Source organism: Mirounga leonina, unplaced genomic scaffold (assembly GCF_011800145.1).
Source record: "Mirounga leonina isolate KUSES-001 unplaced genomic scaffold, KU_Mleo_1.0 Mir_165, whole genome shotgun sequence".
In the NCBI taxonomy this organism is placed as follows: domain Eukaryota; kingdom Metazoa; phylum Chordata; class Mammalia; order Carnivora; family Phocidae; genus Mirounga; species Mirounga leonina.
Window position 1 is genome coordinate 63,388,237 of NW_023270415.1, and position 26,520 is coordinate 63,414,756.

At 36.0% G+C, this 26,520-nt stretch overlaps 1 protein-coding gene across 1 annotated transcript in view; it reads right to left on the reverse strand.

Moving 5' to 3' along the window:
- Positions 1 to 986: 986 nt before the first annotated feature.
- MRPL13 (mitochondrial ribosomal protein L13) overlaps positions 987 to 26,520 on the reverse strand; it is a 48,191-nt gene continuing 22,657 nt past the window's right edge. The window contains exons 5-7 of the mRNA XM_035011839.1: positions 21,453 to 21,539; positions 15,187 to 15,308; positions 987 to 1,260 (exon numbers count right to left, since the gene is read on the reverse strand). Coding sequence (XP_034867730.1) covers positions 1,239 to 1,260; positions 15,187 to 15,308; positions 21,453 to 21,539 — 231 coding nt within the window. The 3' untranslated portion in view covers positions 987 to 1,238. The remainder of the gene's footprint in view (positions 1,261 to 15,186; positions 15,309 to 21,452; positions 21,540 to 26,520) is intronic.

Below are 26,520 nucleotides of genomic sequence, written 5' to 3' on the forward strand. Positions count from 1 at the left end.
CAGCAGTTCACTTCTGTGACCTTGGCCAAGTTACCTAACTTGTTGCTACTTCAGCTTTTCTGTTTTTAAATGGGGTGGGTTACATTATGTACATTATAGGGTTGCTGCATGGATTACATACACTTAATATAAAGCTGTTGTGTTTGGCAAGTTGGCAGATGCTTACTAGCAATACTTCCTCTTTAATTTTAGTTACTGTTTTCCTCTTACTTACACACACTTACTAACATCACAGCTCATACAGAGTTAATGTCTGCACCTCTGACACCCAAGGGCACTTATTTACAAGTCGATCTACAGCTCCTTTCCGGTAGACTGTATATGCTCTTAGCTGGGGCAAGACACGTGTGATTTCTATTTTCCCAACACCTAGCACTGTGCCCGGCAAATACCTGTTTGCTGAGTGAATGGGAAAGGTGGTCTGAAATTCACTCCTCGACTGGCCAGGACAAGAGAAGAAAAAAAGCAAAAAAATCAAACTCCCACAAAAATGCCCAAATACAATGGCTCCACGTCTTAATTTCTCAAGAGATTCTGCTAGGGATATTTATCTCAGCAGTCCAGTCTAAGTGCCCTGCACAGAAGTGAATAGGAGCCAACAGGAGAAGATCTGGAGACACCGTGCAGGGGTCTGAACATGGTAGCACAGGCAGGGCAGTGAGATTTCCAGGGAGCAGACAGGCAATAGTTTATTTTGGGGTCATGGAAACCAAGAGCTATATGGGAAAAAGATGATTGCGCTTTGTAAATACCTCAGCGCAAACCTTACCCTTCTGAGCTGGGAGGTTAGCTAAAATAATCACTGAAAGGAAAAGTGAAAGTGGGCCTTGTTTTCCCCGGGGCGGGGGGTGGGGGGCAGAACAGTGATGGCGGAACTTGAGGGAATCTGCACCGACGGGCACTTGTCGGCAACTTTATCTGCACCTAGGTTTGTACCTAGGTACAACACTAGGGTTTGTGTTTTTGTTAAATGAAAAATTGAACAGTTAAACAACTAAGCAATTTTATTCTTATCATCATGTACAACATCCAAACTGGACTACATAATAAAAAAATTCTATAAAATAACGTATCTATCGAAGGATTAGCCCCTCCTGATCTTTCTCCACAAGCTTTCGGTGCCCATGACAAGTTTCTTGTCAAAACGCAGCAGCTGCCTCACTCGGCCTGTAGCTCGGGAGACTCTTCGGGAAGAAGCTTCAGTCACCTCATTGCTCTTTCCAGCAATTTTCATTCTCCTAGAGGCGATAATCTTCAGGTCTGAAAGACAAAAATCAACATTTCTTTCTTTATGAATCATCCTATCATTTTCTCCTGCCTGATGAAGGAAGATTATTTTTCAATTTAAAATGAAAGTAACTGTTCATTGAGAAATTATCTACAAGCATTAGATTTCTGGTGAAAAACACTAAAGCCAAATCATCGTGAAGTGACAATTCCCAAGCTCTTTCGAGAGTATAAATATAGACTGCCTTGTGCCTGTGAGTGAATGTTATAACTTAAAACTTCAACTCAATTTCTGTTCTATTTTTAAATATACTTTCTTAAAGACTTTTTCACAGAAAGGACTGCTATGATCTTTAAAAATCCATATAAGCATATGGATTTGCCTAATCAAGGCCATTTTTGAATGAGTAATTTCCCTATTTATATTATTTTATCATGCTAAATTTATTTTTCATTATGATACAAATACCAAATAAATGTATAAACACCAGGCCTTTGATATTTTAATTACATACATATAACTGGTCTTTTCCTCATTCATGCATTTATAGGATTAATCATACTTGAAAGTTACTTCCAGTAGAAAATTAAAACAAAAAACACTTTTTTTTAGGGAAATGTTGAATCTTAACAGTGGAGAAAATGAAGAACAGGAAATTACAAAATGCAAAAAAATGTTCAAGTGTCCTTTTATCTTTTCCACAGGTGTATCTGTAGGTGTTGAGCTCCCATGCGATTTTCAGAAGGGAGTTTGTAATCAGTAAATTGAATAGATGTTTTTGAAACAGCTGTAAAAATATTCGATAGTTTGAGTTCCCTTAAAAAGTAGATGAACTCTGTCTGCCCCGAAATAACTTATCTAGTCCCTTTCTACACTCACAGCATGTTTTCTTCAACAGAATACTCACAAGATACCAGACAGCTCAGCTATGAAGACCAACAGTCTAGTGGCTGAGTAAATAAACTACATTACAATTTAAAGTTATTATTTAACTCCGAGGAATACGGGCTCTGATCTGGGAAACCAGCCAAATATGCTTCACCGTATCAGCTGTTCTAGAACAACTAGAGGAGAAACTGCAGGATTCTGTCACTGTTTTTGAAATCTCTTTCCAAATGTAAAAACTACATCCAAAGTCTGGGAAATGACAGTGTGGTTCGAGAGCTCAATGTGGCTCCCAAGTGCATCCTTTTAATCTTTGGCTAGTGACTCAATTTAGTGGAAGCAGTTCCCAGTCAGGAGACACCAGCACATTTGAAACTACTTCTTCTGTTCAGCTGGTTCATGTAATTACGACTAAAGGATGGTGACGATGTCATCAGAAAGGAATCTTCTAAGCTAAGGTCCTAACAAGAAGTCTCTGCAACTCCACTCGATAAAACTAAATGTGCTTAGTCTAGTTGTTTCCACACCAAAGGTTAATTTATCAAGTAACAATGAGATGACAAAAGGACCTTTTGGTGGGATTTACAAATAAAACTGGAAATGTGTGTGAAGGGTGTAATCCGTGACCCAAGGTATGTAGTAGGTAGTGACCTGAAAGCTCTAGGGGGCTAATAAGGCCCCAATCTGTTTCAAGAAGATTTTCTGGCGGGAATAGAGGAGGATAAAGAAGAGGGCTGTGTTGGGGCTGTAACAGTGATGAGTGAGAAGAAAGGACAGGTTCAGGATTTAAGAGGCAGAAAAGTACCATGTTGGTGGGGAGAAGGTGGGAAGGGACAGGGAAAAGGGAAGGGGCCAGGGAGATGGAGGAAGAAGGAGCTACTAGAAAATGAGGATTCAGGGATGATCCCTGATTTTCAGCTTGAAGACCTCCGTGAATGGCGACGCTGCTGATCTCTTCAGGATAGGGAATACAGGCAGAGGAACAGACTGGAAGGGGGGGAAGGATCTTGGTTTTGAAAATGGTAAGATTTGGACATGACAGGCAGCTAGCGATTAGGATGTGGAGTTTAGGAGAAAGGGGGCAAAGGGGGAGACCTGTCAAGAGTCCCTACCACAAATTCCTTCTTTTCCATCCCACTTCTGCATATCAAGTGGCCCTGCCTAAAAAATCTTCAGTAGTCCTCCACTGCTTTGTCACAATTCAAACAGCCCAGAAACCAATATATAACCCTCCATGACACGGCCTCAGCTAACACTTCTGAGTTATTCCTTCTACATCCCATTCCTTTACATTCTGATCCCATTACACTACCCGCTACTGCCCAGATAAAAACTTTCATACCTCTTGACTTGGGTACTTGAGCTTTTTTTCTGCCTGATAGACTTGACTAATCCTTCAAAATCCACCTCAAAAATCATATCATCTGGGTAGCCCTCCACGACCTTCCTAACTTAGGGCTCCTCTTTGTGAGATTGCCAGAGAATCTCATGCATACTTCTATTACAGTGTTTCTCAAATTATACTTGACTTTATGTAAATAAATGTTACTTATGTAAGATGTGCTGAATGCTTATTAGATGCCATGAAGTACACCAACTGCTTCACATGCATTATCTCATTTTATTCTCATAACTACATTGTGAGAAAGACACTTTATCAATCTCATTGTATAGTTGACAATATTGAGGCTCAGAGAAGCTGGGTGACTAGCCTAAGGATATACAGCTAGGAAGTGGATGGTAGGGACCTAGTGCAGACCTCCTGACTGCAAGTGCCTGCATGCACCATTTTATTCTATCACTTCTAGTAGGCTGTTGGTTCCTTTGAAGGCAGGGTCCCCGTATAACTGAGATTATGCCTCCAGCAATTAGCACAGTGCCCAGCATATAGTGGATATCTGTAAGATATCTGTCATTACAGTACAGTGACTGCCTTGAAAATGCCACTTTGTTTTACAAACTCTTCCTTTTTTTACAGAAGGTAGTCAGGATCTTTTATGAATTGTTAATTTGCTCCCAGGAGGGGAAAACAATATCATGGCCAAGGGACTAGGTACTTTAGATGTTGGCATAGCCAGAAACATCAACTTATACTGGAGGCAATTAATGGTATTATATGGCGTTCAGTAGGTACCCTTGTGGGGAAAAGTGAGGCTTTTACATTAAATACGGTTTTATTTCTCCACACGCACGTGCACACACAAAAGCAGGCACACATCCAATGCATTTATACTGCTTACCTTCTTCCACTAAAAGGAATCCAAGGTAAGAAAGGGGAGGGGAGGTCTATTTACCTGAGTGCTTCTCCAACTTCAGTGGGTATACACATCGCTTGGGCTCTTGTGAAAATGCAGATTCAGATTCAGTTAATCTGTAGAGGGGCTCATGATTCTACATTTCCAACAAGCTCCGATATGCTGCAGTGCTGGTCTATGGACCACAGGATGACTTAGCAAGGGTTCACCTTAGACCTCCCACAGAGCTACTCATAAGACCGAGGGGATGACTATTTGAAGATGCTGAAGAAGCAAATGAAGTAAATTTCTAAAACTAACCTGCGCCTAAGAGAAGGTAACATACTTCCTCCTTAGCCAGAGGTGATTCCGTTTGCTGTACAGTATCCTTCACAGCTCTACCCACAAGAGGACTTTATTGACAGGCAGTTTTAAGCTTTTCCGATACAATAATAATTTTAAATTATGATAACATGTACTGATGAGGCTGGATACCGGAATTCCTTTGGTATCTATCATCAAAGAAAGCTTAAATTGTAGTCCATGTAGTTACTAGATTAAATAATTTTTAAAAGCAAGACACCTGGCATCTAATATATTGCTTTTCATAGTATGGATGCTTAAATGTTGTTTGAAACTTTAGTGAACTTAAATGAAATGACTTAATCCTTTGCTAGAAGGATGATGAGCAAATTTATATTCTATATCTATTTGCCTTAGTTCTTCGTTGCTGTTTCAGTGCAAATAAAAAATCATGAAGTTTTAAAATAAAAGATAATCTTAAATAAGGTTAATGTTTTTGTAAATAACAGTATTCTAAAATAATCTCAGGAAATCTTTAAAGAGACATTTCAAATGCTGTTACAGAAAATTAATCTCTATTAATTTTTATAGAAATGTTTTCCTTGACAGAAATGTTATATTTTAACAAAATTACCATAATCTTTTCTTTATATATGTAATACAAAGTATCCAAAACTAAATATATCAGAGTTACACTAAAGCACAGACTGTTAAGGAAAATTTCTATTTTAGCTATAACTATTAAGCCAGCTTTAAGAAAGAAGCAAAGCCCAAAATATGAATTTACCATACTTGATGAATTAAAAGTCAATTCCTCTTTCAGGAAGATAAGACTCCACTCATTTATTCATTGAATAACGATTACTGAATGTCAGGTCTACCCGTGGGCACTGGGAACACAGCAGCAAGCAAGACAAAGTTCTGTCTGTAGACCGTGCATTTTCTCATAGAGGGAGATGCACACACACACACACACACATATGTACACTTTGACCTCTGAGGTGAAAGCTAAAAATGTTAAGCTTTCATAGATATATTTAGGGTAATTTGGGAGATTAATGCATCTTCAAAGAATTAGCCAACATTAAGACTTTCCTTAATCCATTTTCTAAATTGTGCTAAAATTACACAGCTACTAAATGTTCTATAGCAGTAATTCATTTTGCACTTAATGCTTGTCACTAGCAGAAAACTGCCTTCAAACACTATGGTTTTTAAAAAAAATCACTTTTTTGAATGAAGAAACAGGACTTAAAAAAGGGCTGTCTGAAGAAGTATTCTATGGTACTTGTGATTGCTCAGAAACTTGAAAGTTAAAATCATACCACCTCTCACAAAATTCTCAATTTTCCATAGCAAATCCTTTACCACTGACATCCCTATGCAAAATGTTGCCAGTCACTCACTAAATGAAACAGGCAAAATACCGCCACTCATTAAAATTTAGGACAAAGATTGACAGAGGCCAACACATTTTAAATTATCTTGAGAATGGGGACATTTCTATAAAAAAATTTATCTTTTGACTTCAGGAAAAATCTTTAGGGAGATTTTAGTTTTCATTGTAAAATGATGGGACAGATCCATTTGGTTTGTGAATAAAATGAAATATAAAGCTATAAAACACACAGATAATGTGATGGTTCAGTTAGACACTTAATATTATTTATCCCATTAAGATAATTTATTTTGCAGAAGAAAAAAGCATTTGAATTTCAGTTGTGAATCCACGAAATTGGGTATAACTTAAGTGTAATAAATCTCAAAAATATTTTATTCTCCCTTAGGTCTTATGTCTTTTCACTCATAAATAATATTTGTCAGTATAATGTTTATTCCAACAAAATATTTAAATGAGAAAAAAAACAAACGAGAATAAAACTTGGACAGTGGAGTAATCTTAAGAGCAATAAAAGGTCAGTTTGATTGAGTTTTAAGTCATTTCCATTGTACTGATGAAACTATTTAGAATAAACAGTCACAGGAAATCTGGTACCATTGCATATTCCTTGAACTAAAATTCTTTGAACTAAAGATGTCAGCCGTACAGGAAATCGTGAGGCAGAATAATGGTGCCTTTATACTCATTTCTCCAGGCACTGTACCATGTACCAAATCCTGATTAGAAAAAGTTCAATAGTGCTTTAAAAAACAAACAACTAAATTAATAGGATTGTTAAAAAATTTTTTTAAATCAACTTACTGCTTTTTTCAGTTAAAATAAATCATGAAACACTATGTCAAAAACTAATGATGTAATGTATGGTGATTAACATAACATAATAAAATAAAAAAATGAAAAAATAAGAGAGACATGAATTCTGAAGGAAAAAAAAGGAAATCTCTTTTGAAATGAGGATTAAATGGGATGATATATAAGCTCTTAATATACATGTAAGAATAATATACTTAAAAATTAAAAAAAAAATAGGAATTGCTGTTACATTCAATTATCACTTTTAAGTCGTAAGCTCTACTGGCTTGGGATGATTTGGTTTGGTTGTTCAAGTAGAGATTGTTTTTAATTTTAACAACCAGTCCTAATCTGTTCATAGCCAAAAGAACAGTAAAGTTTAGAATGTCTAATTTGAGCAAAATTCAGCACTGGAAATACTGAGGTCTACAGTTTTTGCCAATGCAGAGCTGGTTGAAATAATGGGAAAATTGGAATATAATCCTGCTCCTGAAGTCCAGCTAATAACTTCTGTCTGTGAAGAGCAGCAAATTAAGTTAAATCTTGTAGGAAAATGCCATATGACCAGACTAGCATAAAATTATGGAAAATCTTGAAGATGTCCAGATCCCAATTCCTTGTGGGTTTTGAAAAGGTAAAAATCCTTCTTTACGGTCTTTAAATAAATTAAGCCTCTGATGTGAAGCACTTTTATAAAAGAGGCATAGGTAAAAATACTGTTTTCTGCATATTAATTTAAATACAACTGAAAATCTGTAGATTTTTAGAACTGGTAAGTTTCCTATCGGAAGGCAGGTATAAGTTTAAATCATTGCTCTCTCCTAGAGCTACAGACTAGACTACACAGGATGCTCACCAAGGCCCTTTTCCAGGGCTAATGTCCCCACACCTGTGTTCCTTTTACAGTGCTGGAGGCATCACCCAGGAAACATAAACCAAATCCTGCTTTCAGCAAAGACAAGTCAGGGCCAATCACGACTGCCCTCGTATCTCTCCACTTCCATCCCTGCCACTCTCTTCTTTGCAGGCACACTTCCAATAGCACACTCTGCAGAGGGCATTAACCGCTGGACACATGGGTTTTCATATAAACAACTCTTTTCAAGATTTATTGATGCTGACCTTTCCACACTTAATTTCTATATAAAGGTGAGGGGTTTGCTTAAAATAACGCATTACGGACTTAATGAGTGAGGAATACAAAAATATATTTCTTTTTTCATATCATTACATCACTCACTCTATGGACTATGTGAAGCAACTCCAGTTGAAATTTTCCACATACCTTGTTTTTTCTAAGAAAAGCTCTCCTACAGAATTTTGTAAAAATGAAAATAAAGTTTAAAATGATCCAAGTTTTATTTTTACCCTACATAATGAAAAGTTTCCATTGCAGTGATAGCATTATAATTTCTACGATTATTGTGGTTTTGTAATGTGTTGGCAAAACTACAATGATTATGGAAATAATTACTGACAGAATTAAAATAAGTTGACCATTTGAAAGCCACAACGCAGGCAAATGAATTGTGAAGAAAAAACAGTGCTGTTGCTTTTTCTTTGACAAATTCTCCGTGCATACCCTCCAATCATCACTTGCACATGGCAACCACACATTTATTTTGTACCATCAAGAAACAAATTATAATTTCATAACATATTCTAACACTATGTATGCATGAGCTATAAAAAATACTAATACACCAAGTATATCCACTAATTTAAGAAGTGAGGTTTATAGGCAATACTTCTCATACAAGAAAATGACTTTTAGTTATTAAAGTTCAGTTGTCTCATAAATATCAGTTTCTTTCCTTCTTGTCTAACATTGTTTTAAAAATGACTATACAACTAGCATAAGAAGATCTGCATAAACTGAAATTAGGCCTGAGAGAGCATAACTTTTGTAAGCAATTTAAAATAATTTAAAGGAAATCCCCAAAATGGAACTTTTAATTAAGATTAAAACAATTTTGTCAATCATCTACTGGGTTCAAACCTTAGTTCTGACTATCATTACTGTTTGACCGTTGCTCAAAAGCCTTAGTTTCTACTAGAAAAGCTAATAAACATACATTGACCAAAAGCTAATAACAGTTCCAATTAAAAAATGTACCTTTCTACATTATCAACATATTTTAAATTTTATTACTAGGGAAACAAAAACCAAAGCAGGCTATTTTTATGCCTCTTGATTTAGGTGCAATCCAGGTACATCTGTTTCAGTCAAGTCTCTGCAGATTCACCATCAGATCTATCTTGACTAAATTCCAATTGCTACATTCCCAAGAAGATTATATTGTTGGCTTAGCTATTTTGGGTGGAATGAGAGCATATTTTAAGCAGCCTCTTTCTCCAAAAGGAGAAAAAAATTTTTTTCTCATGAAAGCAAATCTACCAGTAATGAGAAATCCCATTTTCAATGGGTTGCCCTGCATAGTGTGTTACATATTTTCATTTTTACTCTAATGTCTATAATATTTAATAACAGAACTTTATGAAATGGCAAACAACTAAAATGGCAACATTCATTAAAGTGGTCAGTGGCCACATGGGGCTAATGAAACTTAATTAAAATAACAAAAAATACAAGTTCCATTCCTCAGTCACACTAGCCACAGTGTAAGTACTCAAGACCCACATGTGGCCAAGAGTCACTATACTAGCTCAGATACAGAACTTTTTCATCATGTGGAAAGTTCTATTAGACAGTCCTGGCCATTTAAATTGTAATATGTAAGTATGTACCCACATTAGAATGCAAGCTGGTGCAGCCACTCTGGAAAACAGTATGGAGGTTCCTCAAAAAGTTGAAAATAGAGCTACCATATGATCCAGCAATTGCACTACTGGGTATTTACCCCAAAGATACAAAAGTAGGGATCCAAAAGGGTACGTGCACCCCGACGTTTATAGCAGCAATGTCCACAATAGCCAAACTGTGGAAAGAGCCAAGATGTCCATCGACAGATGAATGGATAAAGAAGATGTGGTATATATATACAATGGAATATTATGCAGCCATCAAAAGGAACGAGATCTTGCCATTTGCAACGACGTGGATGGAACTGGAGGGTATTATGTTGAGCGAAATAAGTCAAACAGAGAAAGACATGTATCATATGATCTCACTGATACGAGGAATTCTTAATCGCAGGAAACAAACTGAGGGTTGCTGGAGTGGGGGGTGGGGTGGGAGGAAAGAACATACTTTAATAAAGCCCAAAGGCAAGGCTGGGGCCTTAATGCATATTCTTATCAGAGGGAAATTTGGAATGAAAAGAAAGGGCAGGGAAATACATCTCCATAGTAGTCTAAAAAATGCATCAAGTTACTCTAAGTTTCTCTAAAAGTCTCCTTAAAAATAATTCTAGAAAAACCCTTCCTAGTTCCATTAATATAATAAAGGCACTCAGTCATCTTCTAATTTGTTTTAAATGAGCCAGGAATCATTTAGTATAATGAGCAGTTATGATCAGTACTCTTTATTCATGATATACAACTCCAAATGCATAACCCAAATAAGCACAGATTTGATTAAATAGCACCTTTGGTATTTCTAGTTAAAAAAAAAAAAAAAAAGTACCATATACCCCTTTTGGTTCAGAATATAATCATTTATGATGGTGTTTCTACAAAAAAATCAGATATGACATTCTTAGACTTACAGAACTTCATACAGCATGGTAACCTACCAAAATCCGAAGACCACTTAAAATACTTTTTTATGATATAACTTTTTAAAGCAAAATATTTGAGAACTACATAGGACTTAAGTACACTCACATAAGATGCTACAAGAGACACTCAGGCAGAGTGGTTAGGACGATGACCTTAGGCTTGAATCCCTAATCCACCATTTAACAATCGTATGATCTTAGTCAAATTACTTTTCTTTCTGTGCCTACATTTCCTTTTCTATGAAAAAATGAGGATAAAAAATATAAGACATAGACACACACACAAACACAAACAGTGGAAGCTAACACACCAAAATGTTAACTATGGTGAGATTATTTGCTTCCTTAAGTTTGTATCTTATTCATAGTTTCTACAATGAACATTTAACATTTTTTAAAAAAGATTTATTTATTTTAGTGAGAGAGAGCAAGAGCAAGGGGAGGGGCAAAGGGAGAGAGAAAATCTCAAGCAGAGTCCTGCTCAGTATAGAGCCCACTGTGGGGCTCAATCTGATGACCCTGAGATCATGACCTAAGCGGAAATCAAGAGTCGGACACTTAATCGACTGAGCCACCCAAGCGCCCCAAACATTTAACACGTTTCATTTTTTTAATTTTTTTTTAAAGATGTTATTTATTTATTTGAGAGAGAGAAAGCACAAGTGGGGGAAGGGACAAAGGGAGAGGGAGAAGCAGACTCCCCTCTGAGCTGGACCCAGGACCCTGAGATCATGACCTGAGCCAATGGCAGACACTGAACTGACTGAGCCACCCAGGAGCCCTCATTTAATACTTTTTAATTCTGGGGCGCCTGGGTGGCTCAGTTGTTAAGTGTCTGCCTTCGGCTCAGGTCATGGTCCCAGGGTCCTGGGATCGAGCCCTGCATCAGGCTCCCTGCTCAGCGGGAGGCCTGCTTCTCCCTCTCCCACTCCCCCTGCTTGTGTTCCCTCTCTCGCTGTCTCTCTCTCTGTCAAATAAATAAATAAAATCTTAAAAAAAAAAAAAACTTTTTAATTCCCCCAAAGTGAAAGTTTTTAATCAAATGCTTGAGTTTAAAGACTATATTATGTGAATTCTTAGTAAATTAAAGATTCCAGGGTGGTAAATTTAAGCTAGTAAATGTTTTTCATAAATTAGAGATTAATTTCAATTTGTGGCAAATTGTACATCTCTTTAAAAGAATTTAAAAAAAATGTTTACGTCTTCCTAGAAAAATGTTCTGTATATGTGGGTTCAGTTGTAAAGATAAATATAAGTTCAATGTAGTTTAAGGAGGAAAAGGCACATTGAATATGTCTGGAATAAATGACCATGTAAGTCTGTAAGAACAAGTTAAATTAAAATTATTTTTCCAAAAGTATATAATTTATCCAAGTACAGAAGTCTCATCTGTCAGACGCCAAAGGGGGAAGAACTGTAAAGATCATAGCATGTAAAACAAACTTAAAGCCTTTTATTTTCAGAAACTACTGATTTATCTAAATAAATCACTACATAATCTGGATAAAAAAATGAATTTTATTTTTTTATTTTTATTTTTTATTTTATTATTATTTTTTAAGATTTTATTTACTTATTTGACAGAGAGAGAGAGAGATAGTGAGAGCAGGAACACAAGCAGTGGGAGTGGGAGAGGGAGAAGCAGGCTTCCCACCGAGCAGGGAGCCCGATGTAGGGCTCGATCCCAGGACCCTGGGATCATGACCTGAGCCGAAAGCAGATGCTTAACGAATGAGCCACCCAGGCGCCCCCCAAAAATGAATTTTAATAAGAAGAATTAAAATAGACTCTTGGGTTTTGAAAAGAAGGCAAACTATTAAATAGGCATCTAAAAAGGTCAAAAGGAGACAATCACCTCACATTACACTTAGTTGTTAGAATCAAATCACGTCACATAACGTATGGTTTCTGGTCATCGTCAAGCAATGAAAACCAGAACCTAAGGAGTGATGGAAAATGTACTTCTTTATTTTAGGGAAAAATATTTATCATGAGGATGTATCCTGATAACTAGCTGGTATTAATATCAGACACCATAAAATCAGTTCTTTCAGTTCTTCATGTAGAGTTTTGTTAATCACTCATTTACTATCAACTGAAAACTGATGATTCAGATGATACAGTGAACAGAAACAAAAGTAATAAAATGTTTTTAAAGCTAGTCAATTTCAATGATTCTAGCATGAAGAACTAGTATTAAATTGGAGGATTTTACTACCTTCACTTCATATCTTCTAGAGATTCTTTCCTAATGTCATTTATAAAAGCTGATACAAGGATATTTGCTTCTTCATTTATTCATTCAATAAATATTTGCTGAATGCCTACTTAATGTGCCAGATGCTATGCTCAGGTAAGTAAGACAACACAGAGTTCCCTCACGGAATCTAGTTAGAGAAAGACATTAAACAAAAAAAATCACACAGATACTTAATTACATTAGAATAAGTGCAGTAAATGAAAAGGAAAGTGTACAGTGAGCCTCTATAAAGGGGGCCTAACCCAGTTCACGGATTATAGGAAGGACTTCTGGAGGAAGTTAGATTTAAATGCTTCACCATCTATATATCCCAGACATCTATCCAAATGTCTAGCACATAGGATAAACTCAATAAAAGTTTGTGCAGCTGAATTAAATAATGGTTTGTTTGTTTTTTAAAGATTTTATTTATTTATTTGACAGACAGAGACCCAGCGAGAGAGGGAACACAAGCAGGGGGGAGTGGGAGAGGGAGAAGCAGGCTTCCCGTGGAGGAGGGAGCCCGATGTGGGGCTCCCTGAGCCGAACGCAGACACACTTAACGACTGAGCCACCCAGGAGCCCCTAAATAATGTTCTTAATGGAATTTCTCCAACATGCGTCTCAGTGCCTATGACAGTGTCTTGTACAGATGAGATAGCTAAAATGTATTTTTTTTTTAAGATTTTTATTTATTTATTTGACAGAGAGAGACACAGCGAGAGAGGGAGCACAAGCAGGGGGAGTGGGAGAGGAAGAAGCAGGCTTCCCGCGGATCAGGGAGCCCGATGCGGGGCTCGATCCTAGGACCCTGGGATCATGACCTGAGCTGAAGGCAGACGCTTAACAACTGAGCCACCCAGGTGCCCCAGCTAAAATATATTTGTTGAAAAAAATAAATTAATGAGGAAGTTTGCTTCTGTGGAAAGAACACAGGCTTTGGAATCAGACAGTTGGGTTCAAATGCAGGCTAACAAACCAGATGACCCATGCCTTACTCTTCAAAATAGGAATAATAGATCTATCTCAGAGGCTTGTGGAGAGAATTAAATACAATACATGTAAACTCCCTAGTACAGTGTTGGGCAATTGGAAAGTGTCCAACAAATAGTCACTATAATAAATGGTCACTAATAATTATATTATTTTCTTCATCTGCAGATTTAGTAAAGGAGAACCTTGATAAAAGTCAGCAAAATCAAAAAGATTCAAAGAGAATACCCTACAGACTTCTCTGTGTGGAGTCTGAAGATTATATACATGCAATAATGAGAGAGTCAAGGATTAGATTGTTGGACATACTGACAATGCTGGGAAGGCTTATATTTTCACAAACCTATCTGGCCAAAGAGCCAATAAAGAGATAAGAATTTTCAGAGCACAGAGGGTAGCGTCTGTGGGAAGACGAGCTGTCTAGGGTATAAGCAATAAGGATGTATGGTTCTCTTTTAGATCTACTATATAAATTCTTAAATGTTCCCAAGTCCCCATTAGATGAAGTACTGTTGTATGCACTGAGGATCAGTGATGAGCAAGATGCAGCCCTTGCTCTTGACGAGCTGACTGTGGTAAGGACAGAGTTACACAGCAGGTGCTATGGCAGAAGATAGCTGGGCACTTAGTCTGGTCTTGATGTTTACACAAGGCTTCTTAAAGGTGGTTGTATCAGAACTAAGGTCTAAAGAATGACTTAAGAGTTATTTCAGAGCATGGGGGAGGGACATGTTGTTCTAGGCAAAGTGAAGTAAAACAAAGACCAGGAAGAATTAAATTGTGTAAAAAGGGTGACAATCTTAAACAGGCTGCTATCGTTAGACCAGTGAAGTGGGAAGAAGTTAAGCTTCAGAGACAGAGAGGAACCAGGTCACGAAGACCCTGGAAGGCCAGATATGGAAACCTGCAAATAATTAGATGGGAGATAGTATGTCAATACCAAGCAGCTTTCCGGACCTCAGACAGAGGAAATTGTGTAGAGGATAGCAAAAAGTGTTTGTTATTTTGTTTTTCTATTTGGATCAGGACTATTAATTATCCAGAATTGATGACTTTTCATTAGATGATATTCTCAAGCTTAGTGAAGCAATCTGGAAAATGGTAATGACTATTTATTTATCATTCCAAGAGACAACAATCAGTCTAAGTAATTTCATCCTAAACAAAATATCTGACAATTATAGGCACCTATGAACACCCTTGCATGTATATAGCAAGGTTCTAAGACTTAGAGACTTTTTGGTTCTAATACCAACATCTAGAATTTATTTGCAGGTCGAAGATGGAAAGAGTATCCAGGGGAGTAAAAAAAAGTTCACTCTTCCCACCCTCAAGGATCTTTGGTCATTTGGTTAAGGAAACGGGATACTAAACTGAGCTTAAGAAAAAAACAGGGGGAAAAAAAAAGACAGGAAAGAGAAAAGACTTACGGAGACCACACTCTTGGGAAAGCCTCTATTTCTTCCTGCGTGTACTCATCTAGACGTCTGGGTACTTTTCGTGGTTGAGGAAGCTCTTCCACCAAATTCTTACGAATATCTTCTGGTATGTCCTAGGTTAAATAAAATTTAGGCTTAATTTTCTTAAAATACATCCTTAGTAATAAATTAGTAATACTTAGTAAATATTAAAAAATTACAAACAAAAGAATATTTATAGAATGAGGAACACAATACAATCTCTATAAATCCATGAAAATCCCTGGAAAGTATATTAATGATAAAAGTAATCTCATTACAATACTGTACCTTATATTTTAATATTGACAAACCTATTTCTCATGATAAGTTAGATATCTTCAATTCTGAGGACCATCGAGTCACTAAGTTCTATCAATTTTTTCTAAACTGTTTAATTTATTCCCAGCCTTTCAACTGCAGAAAGGCACTGCCTTGGCTGATTCTCATGATTTTTCATCTGATTGAGTGGATGTACGGGGTCTGTGGCTTGCAGAGACACAACCTTTCAATTCATACTCCATGTTGTTGCCAGAAAAAACTTGGGAAAATGAAAACCTGCTGGATCTTTGAGTCATTTAGCCAACAAACATTAACTGAACTCCTTCTATGAACCAGAAATTGTGCTAGGTGCTCAGAATATAAAAGGGAATAAAAAGACGATGGCCTCTACAGGCTTATAATTTTATTTATTTATTTTTTAAGATTTTATTTATTTTTTTTAGAGAGCGAGCGAGAGAGAAACAGCATCAGAGGGGAGAGGGTCAGAGGGAGAAGCAGGCTCCCCGCTGAGCCGGGAGCCCGATGCGGGACTTGATCCCAGGACCCTGGGATCATGACCTGAGCCGAAGGCAGATGCTTAACCATCTGAGCCACCCAGGCATCCCATAGGCTTATAATTTTAAAAATGTCACTTCTCAAACCAGTGTCCTCACTCCTAGGCCATCTCTGCGACTTCACCTCTTCACACACACCCGGCCATGGTGTCTGAGTTATCAACCTCCTTGCCTTTCATGCATTGTTCCACACTGAAATCCTGGTGCCTTTATTAATGGCATTCCCTCTGCCCATAATGACTCTCCCCTGGTTAATATATTCAAATATTCAGAAAAATGAAAGGAAAAGTAAAATGCAAAAAAGTCTGAATTTGGGTAATGAAAAGTAAACTAAAGAGTAAAGCATAGGGATGCCTGGGTGGCTCAGTCGGTTAAACGTCTGCCTTCGGCTCAGGTCATGGTCCCAGGGTCCTGGGATAGAGTCCAGCATCGGGCTCCTTGCTCAGTGGGGAGCCTGCTTCTCCCCCTGCCTGCAGCTTCCCCTGCTTGTGCTCTCTCTCTCTGACAAATAAATAAAATCTTAAAAAAAAAAAAAAAGAGTAAGGCATATATTTGAGAGATATTTTAAAAGAAGAACAGAATTGAACAAAGTAAAGGAAATGATAAAATGAAGAGCCTGAGTAACCAAAAGAATTTACATTTATTTTGTGCTCATGATACAGACATATGGGAAAGGGAACTGTCTTGTGAGTCTGGATGGTAAGTTATTTTTGGAGACTCTACTGAAGTAATGGTTGGATGTCAATATGAAAGCATCCTATGAGTATTTCCACAGGGATAGTAGATATATTTCCCTCTTTTCATAACAGTACATTCCTAAACATTAAAAAAAGTTATATAGTAAATTACAATTCTCCGTGCAAAGAGCATATCATAATTGGGAATCAAGTATCTGGGCAAGAACATGGGCCCAAAACAGTCAACGTCTTAAGAATCAAAATATAATTTTAAAATAGCTTTAATGAATCAGAGCTCTATGGCATTATAAATTTGTTCTAAAATCTAATATGGCAAAATTTTAATAATACTTAAAAACACTTAGGTTGGCCTTTTAAAATTATGGCTTGTATAGGGTGAGTCACTACCAATACATACAAAATACAATAAATACTATCGATAATGTTTTTCTTCACTGAGAAGCATTTTAAAAATATTTGACATCCCTTCCCCAATATATTCAAATCTGTAAGTTTAATCACACAAAACTGGAACAAGGAGAGGATGCCTGGACATATAAATATTAAGTTGCTCTAATTTTTTACTTCCTGAAAAAGTCTACTTGCCAGTTTGAGATTTTTAAAAGTTTATGAATATTTCACACTCCTTTGGGAAGCTATTAAGAAAAACAATCCCGCTATCATTCACAAAGACAATTTTAAAAGTTGCCAAGTGCTTACACAGCAGAGGGTGTGGAACATACTGGGTTAGTAAATGTTTGCCGAATTGAAGACAATTCTGACTGAAACGAGCTTACAAATTTTCCCCACTCTTAGAGCAATTTACTGAACGAATGGATTAAAACACTGCAAAATGAGGAATGAAAGTTGTTGATTAGGCATTACACATGAAACCAGGAAGAGGGGAAGCACCTCCTTTAATCTGCACACTGAGAAGGTAGTAACCCAAACATGCTAACTGAATGTGTTCATGGAGATTTAAGAGATTTAATCATTCCCGCTGCATGGAGGGAATGATCAACCTAAATGGGGGGAATAAGGAGAAGAATGAGTAGAATAAACGGGGCAAGGTGATCAGTTATTACTTTTTTCAATTTCTAAAGAAATTTCAAATCTACAGAAAAATTGTGAGAATACAGTGAACACTCCTCTAACCTTCACCTAAATTCACCAACTGTCAAAATAGGACATGTTTGCTTTCCTTCTTTTCACCTATATACAAACACATGCAAACTTTCATTTTGGCTGACCCATTTGAGAGTAATTTGTAAATATTTCATCCCTAAGTATTTCAGCGTGTATCTCCTAAATATAAGGATTGTCTCCTATGTCACCACATTACAAATTCAAGCTTAGGAAAATTAACATTGATGAAATACTTTCTATCTGATATATAAGTATATATTCCAATTTTCCAAACTGATACAATATTGTCTTATGTATCTTTTTTTCAGTCTAAGATCCAGTCAAGGATCACATGCTACATTTAGTTATTATGCTGTTACTATGTTGTTTCACATACATAATAAGTTCTTCAGTCTCTTTTAACACAAAGCCTGTCCCTGCTTTTTGTTGTTCATAAAATTAACACTTTTGAAGAGTCCAGGCCAATTATGTGGTAGAATGCCCTTTTATTTGGATTTGTTGGATTGTTTCCTCATTAAAGTCAGGTTAAACATTTTTGACAGAACGCTATACATAGTTTGAGTCTTCAGTGCTTTATTCATAGCAGGAGCACATGATGTCAGTCTGTCCCATACCAATGATATGTTTGATCTCTTGGTTATGTTGGTGTCCACCAGGTATCTTTTTTTATTTTATTTTTTAAAGATTTTTTTTTTTTTTTATTCATGAGAGACAGAGCGAGAGAGAAAGGCAGAGGGAGAAGCAGGCTCCCAAGGAGCAGGGAGCCTGATGCGGGACTCGATCCCAGGACCCTGAGATCATGACCTGAGCCGAAGGCAGACGCTTAACCATCTGAGCCACCCAGGCGCCCATCCACCAGGTATCTTTAACATAAAGTATCTTTTCTCCTTTCAAATAGTAAGTACTCTGTGACATGTTTTGAAATTGCGTGAATTATCTTTTTCTACAATAATCTTTCACCCAGTGACTACAGAATATGCTGATAATGGTGGCTTTTCTAATTCAGTATTATTTCTACATTTTTTAGATGATATTCTTCTCTAAGGAAAAGCTTTTCCTTCTCCAGAAAAGAAAGGGAAATTATAACAAGTTAAAAATAAATTTTTAATGGGCTCACAGATTTTTGTCTTCTACTCAATGTAATCCATTATTATTACCATTCATTTTGAGGCTCACAAAATCCCATATTTGGTCAGTGGGCACCAATTCAAAATGCCTCCCATGTTCTCTTGGTATTTCTCCACCCATTTCTGAACACTGCCTTATTTTCTGTTACTTATTATTTTACCAGCATAAACAATGCAGAAATAATAATTATGTACATGTGTATACTCCATAATAACTTTGTTCTTTCTCTGCTCCAGACCTAGAATCAACCATTTCTCCAATGAGAACCAGGTTCCTTTTAATAAGGAATAGCATTTAGAAAATGAGATCTGGGGGGCACCTGGGTGGCTCACCTGGTTAAGCGACTGCCTTCCACTCAGGTCATGATCCTGGAGTCCCAGGATCGAGTCCCGCATCAGGCTCCCTGCTTAGCAGAGAGTCTGCTTCTCCCTCTGATCCTCCTCCCTCTCATGTTCTCTGTCTCTCATTCTTTCTCTCTCTAATAAATAAATAAAATCTTTAAAAAAAAAAAAAACGAGATCTGGGCACTAGCTGTACTTACTTCTACTAGTGCTGTCATATAATTTTTATTTATTTTTTTAAAGATTTTATTTATTTATTTTTAGAGAGAGAGCATGTGCGAGCAGGGGGGAGGGCAGAAGGAAAGGGAGAGAATTCCAAGTAGACTCCAAGCTGAGCACACAGCCAAAGGTGGGGCTTGATCTGAGATCATGACCTGAGCTGAAATCAAGAGTTGGATGCTCAACTGACTAAGCCACCCAGGTGCCCCTTGAATAAAAATCTTAACATGATAAGAAAGTTAAAGTAAAAAAAAAAAATAATCTAAAAGACATTCTCCAAAAACCTTATTCTCTTCCCTACTCCTTCCATCTCTTTGTGCCCATGCTTCAATAAGTAGCCAACTTCATCTTCTCGAGTTTCTTTATGCAAAAAGCAGATATGGTATGTATGTGTGTAAACATGTATATGTACCTATGCACAGAGAAGGCAGTATGCTATCTGTATTTTTTAACCTTGCCTTTTTTCACTTACCAATATGTCTTGGAAAACATCAATTCACAAGAATATTTGGCATTCTTTTTTTATAGTTACATAATACTCAACTGAATGGATGTAATATTTTTTATCCAATCACCTATGAATAAACTCTTTCTATTATTTTACTATTATAAATAAGGTGGAAACAATAATCTTGTGTATTTTCAGAGTAAACAGATTGCTGAACCAAGCACGAATCTCCTTATGTATGTATTGTATTATATGTAATGTTACCTAATTCTCAGATTCCTTATGGGTTGCGCCATTTTGTACACCTACCAGCAATCTATGAGTGTCTACTTCCCTATGGCCTGGACAACAAAATGTTATATGAAGCTTTTGAATATTTGACAATCCATTTTTGGGGATTGTCAATACTGAAACTATTTAAGTAATTTGCTGTTCAACTGAACTACCATGAAAACTTAAAACATCCACATTCAAACCTGACTGCCTTATAACTAAGATTATATATCTATCTATATATACACATTTTGTGTGTGTGTGTCTTTTAGAAAGTACGGATTCTAAAAAAATGGTACAGTACAATCAGAAATACAACATTTAATATTGTGATTTGATGAAGGTCATTTATTCTTAGATGATGACATAGCTCCCATACTTGTTACCTCAGAGGTAAAGTGAATACTGGAAAATTCTACTCATTCATGCAAAGCAGAGGTAATACATTAACCATTTTGATAAAAGCATGAGTAATTTACTCATGCATTAAGCTAACTAAATAGAGCACACAGTGGCTTAAATAGTTGATATAACTTAATATTCTAGAATTAGTTCCTACATTATTCCTCTAGTAGTAATTATAAGGACAACAATCACAATCATGGTAATGATGGCACTTACTGTGTCAGGCCTATTCTAGGTGCTCTACAAATGTTACCTCATTTGACCCTTACCACAATCTTGTGAAGTAGGTACTCTTATTTCCATTTTACAGATGAGAAAACAGAGATAATAAGTAACCACCCATGGCCATAAAGTCAGTAAATGGTGGAGCATGAATTCTAATCCAGATGGTCTGATTCCAGAGCCTGAACTCAACTATTTTATTATAGAACCTCTACTGTTTCATTACATTATACTAAAGGGAAAAGCTAAGGACTTAAAATAGTTTAATAGTAATAAATAAAACTATTTTTTTCAAATACTTTTTTAGCTGAATAAATTTTGAGTTAGGAACAAGTATTCTAAAATTAAATCAAGGAAAATAATTAGCAACCAAAACTAAGTTATTAATCCATGATTCATACAAGGTTTGCTACTAGTCACATAAAATGTATATGAAATTGATGCTTTTTATAGCTGATGAAATTAGCAATGAATACCCTCAATTTATCAGGGGCTCTGGCCATGTTCCTTGTTGCAGCATCATTACCAATGACCACTGACTTACCTCATCTGGGAAAAGATGCAATCTCTGCATCAGAGTTCTTCTGTGAAGGTTTTTTGGCAGCATGCCATAAATAGCTAGTTTCACAATCTGAAAAACAGATATATGTAGGACTCAACAAGAAAAATCTGATTTGGGATATAAAAAGGCAACCACATTTAGAGATAGTGGTGAAAACAAGTAGGCTAAGATTCAACAAAAACGAAAGGGAAGAAATTAAGACCTAAGTAGATATATGTGAAAGCAACAGCAAAGGAATTGTCATTATTTTGTGCATTACTATTTTCTTTAGGCTCTATTTGCTTTAATTTAGTTTTAAAGGAAAAGGACAATAGGGAAAGATTAAAAATAATCTACATATGTACTGATGTTAGCTAGAATAAGAAGAAATTCTCTAAGCTTATACAAGAAGCTACGGCTCAAATAATCTGTCCCATACTGAATATAGCAGAACCCAGGGAGGCCTTAAAATCTGTTTCCTCCAGGTAGATCAGGAGGTTTCAAATTCATAAAGTAAGCATGACCATACAGTTTTGAGAATGACTCGTAGGTCACAAATCTACAACAATGTTAACATTGTTAACTGCGTCACATTTGTTGTCTTGTTTATCATGCCGAGTCTCATTTCACACATGAGAAAACAGATTTAATGAGGTTAAAGAACTCTCCCAATTTTATATATCTAACTTGGTGGTGCTGGAATACAAACCAGGCAGTGGTCTTACTCCCAGAATAGACATATAGTACATGCAATCACACCTATAATGTGTTTCTCTCTGTCACCTCTCAAGAAGACAAAAAGTCCCTTCTCTCTACCATACCCATTCCTAAGATGGCAAACTAACCTTGCCGTGATTTACTTTTTCTTTTTTAAGATTATCCTCTTTGTTGGTCTGAATGTGATTTGATATCCTTTATCAAGAGAAGGTCACACAGTGTCACCCTGTGTTCCATAATCTCCTGGGGGCCTGCTGGCATCTAGTATATACAAATACACTGCGAGGTCTTCATAAAGCTGCTGATAGGGACATTTGGAGGGCTACATCAATTTTTACCATCTGTACACATAATCCAGGAATATGACTTGACATGTATTAAAGTTAGTAGGAAGGGAAAAATGAAGGGGGGAAATTGGAGGGGGAGACGAACCATGAGAGACTGTGGACTCTGAGAAACAAACTGAGGGTTCTAGAGGGGAGGAGGGTGGCAGGCTGCATTAGCCCGGTGATGGGTATTAAAGAGGGCATGTACTGAATGGAGCACTGGGTGTTATACGCAAACAATGAATCATGGAACACTGCATCAAAAACTAATGATGAAATGTACGGTGATTAACGTAACATAATAAAATAAAATTTTAAAAAAACCCACTAAAACTATACATGTTAGAACAGTGTTGCACTATAAGATTTCCTGTATCTTTAATTTTCTCATCAAAAAACCCAAACAAACAAAAAAAACCCTTACTACATACCCAAGCTAATGGCATCCCATATATATTTTCCAGTTTAGTGCTATTAATACTCTATGTTCTAGAGATTTTAATAGAGATTTCTATTGTTAAAATTAAAAGCAATTAAAAATTCAGTTAACTCAGCCACACAAGCCACATTTCAAGTGGCCAATTGCCACATATGGCTAGTGGCTACCATGTTTGACAGTGCAGACATAGAACATCATGACAGAAATTTCTATTGGACAACATTGATGTAGATACTTGTCCTTAAAAATTTTTATTTTTAAAAGTCTTAAGCAGAAATCGACAGTGTTAAGACTACTGAGCATCTTTTCTGGATAAGCTAGTCATTATATCCTCTGAATATCCCAAAATAGCAATTTTATTGTTATGGTAGGGTTATATGGCATTTAGGGTTCATGCTCTTAAAAAAGTATAGTTGTAGTCACTTGAATTAACAAGTTGGCTTTTTAAAACTTGCCCTATTAAAACATGCAAACATAAGAGTCAAATTAGAGAAAGCTAGACAGTGTAGAAAGGTTTTAAGCTGACAGGGGAGAGAAAAAGGCAGACATACAAACAATATATGCCCCAAATAATAGAACACAACGTGTGCATGCAATCAAGTAATTATAGCTGCATAGGCTTAAGCATAAGTTCTAAGGAATTCAGAAAGTGAGAGAATAAAGCGAGGTTAATAAATATTAAAGAGCTTCCACATCTGAAAACCAGGGCATGTGCCCATTTGTTTCACACAAAATAACTTTATTAACTATGGGGGTGGGGGGAGAGATAAGAAAGGAACCATGTTAGAAAAAAAATGTAAGGACAAAGAGGTGGGACATCTGGTTGGCTAAGTCAGAAGCGCATGTAACTCTTGAACTTAGGGTCGTGAGTTCAGGCCCCACATTGGGTGTAGAGATTATTTAAATAAATAAAAACTTAAAAAAAAAAATGTAAGGACAAAGAAACTATTAATAAAACTAAAATATATGATAGAGGTTGATAAGGAAAGGCTGAATTAACACATTTATATGAGTTTACAAATAATCTGTGTAATTATAAAAATATTTTGAAATATTTAATAACCTACTAATAACTATTTAAATGTATTAATTAATGTATTTTACAAACAATATTCCAGGACTGTACTAATAATCAGAAACAAATTCTCTTACAAGCCCATACACCAAGTACTGATAAGCAAATTATGTCTGCAGGCAGAAGACCTACTGTTCCAGACAAACACGTTATTTGATTTGAAGTAAAATAACTGAACTCTTCCCTAACAAGCTATTCTTTTTCAAAATACAAAGTCAAAATTAAGACTTAAAAAAAAAAATTAACATTATTTAAATGACATAATAATTCAAATGGATTTAACTTTGAACTATTTTCTAGGCCTTCATTAAACATTTTGTAATGTGTTTTAATATTTGTTTATAAAACATAACTTGAAACAGTTTCTACAAATGTTATCTATTGCCAAATCCTTATAAATTATAAAGTTGGGACTATATTGCCTCCTAGTGTACAGTGAGCATGCCTGCCTGAATAACACAGAAATTTAAATCTTAAAAATATCTGTCAAATATTAAAACTACAATTTGTTGTAGCACTTATGGTACATATTATCAGCAGCCCTTATAACTGTTCAATACCATTACATGCAATCCATATAAATAGTCAAAACAGGATATTTTATTTGACCTGTAATAGTCTAAAAACATGTTTTGAAACAGAACGTTAAATATTTCTTAAGCAATCTGAGCATATTTTTGTAAAACACCTATAAATGATAAGAAGTAAAAATAAATGGCAAAGCACGGAACTTCCAAATGTTACGTCAGAACTTACTATAATAAAACATGTCTCTCTCCCTCACCTCTAAGGAAGTTTTAGGCAGTATTACACCAAACAAATGATTGTATCCTGACAATAGGTATCTATTTTTATTCACCACTGTAGGGAAATTAAAAAAAGAACGTCTTCACAGCATAACACTTTGTTCATTTATGAATGTATTTACGTATAAAGCTAAAATAGTTCATAATGGGGAAAATGTTATTGTCTATTCTATGAGTCTAGTTCAAAGACTGAGTTATAAAGAATTAAGGAAGGAAAAATAAAATTGTGAAATGGCAACAGGAGATTTTGTTTTTAGCAATACTGACCGCTAATATTTAGATTAGAAATTTCTAGTATATAACTCAAATGATAAAGAAATAAATATTAATGAAATTAATAATATTGTTTTAAAAAATCTTTTCTAAAGCATGAAGCAACTAGAGGCCAGAAGTAGGAGAAAGTAGTACAAAAAAAGAGTCCTAAGGCTGGCATTTGCCCAGAGGGTATCAGCTTAGTGCAGGGCTTGGATTTCAAAGGACTACCTCTTTTTTGGTCAGGAAGTAGGATCAAAGACTTCCTCATAAACCTAGATTTTCAACAGAAGTCAATATCCAGGGTATAGAGTGGGGAAATTAAAAAATAAAAATCTTTCCTGATAGGAAACTAGAACCATGAGCCTGACTGCAGAAGGCCTTGAGGCCCCAAATACACCCTTTTTAAAATGGGGATCAAAACCCAGAAATCTATAAAGTATAGCTTAAAGAGGTCTTAGGTTGGTATAGCCCCATGCACCTATCAGAAGCTAAGCCAATCTTTTTTTTTTTAAGATTTATTTATTTTAGAGAAAGAGAGAGAGAGCGCATGCAAGAGAAGGGGGGGAGGGTAGAGGGAGAGGGAGAGAGAATCTCAAGCAGACTCCCATTGAAGGCAAAGCCTGACGTGGGGCTCAATCTCACAACCCTGAGATCATGACATGAACGGAAACCAAGAGTCAGGCACTTAACTTTAAGCCACCAGGTGCCCCTGCTAAGCAAATTTTTATGAAGAAATCCACTTTGAAGATATAGGTCTCAAAGAGTTCTCAGTGATGAAGTTTCAAGGTACATGAGCTTATCAAGTATCCTGAGCAGAAACAATATATTACAGATCCACAAAGACCAAAAATATTAGAATCAGATATAAACACTAAGAATTATGTTTACTAGGCTTAAAAAAATAAGAAGGAACCAAAGTATGACAAAGAAACAGAAAAACTATCAAAACTGACCAGCAAACTTGAAAAAAAAGACAAACAGTAAATCTTCAAAAAAAAAAAAAAATAATTCAAATTAGAAACTCAATAAAAGGATTGATCAGATGAGATATAGGTAAAAAGATAGAGAACTAGAACTCAGACATAAAGAAATTATTGACAATGCAGCACAGACAGGGAGACATAAAATATTAAAGAGAGCTAATGAATCATGTACAATGAAATGAGACAATCTACTGTAAATATAATCAGATTTCCAAAGGGAAAGAACAGATAAAGAATAAAAGGACCAATATTTAAAAGATGTAAGAGCTGACAAATTTTCAGAACTGAAGATACCAGTCCTCAAGCAAAATAAATAACAAGACTTGAATAGAAACAGGAAAACCAGCACCAAAGGAAAGATCTCAAAAGCATCCAAAAAGAAGACAAAATACATACAAAGAAATATTAAACTGACATGTGATTTATCAATAGCAGTAATAGAAACTAAAATCTATTTGAACAATAGCTTC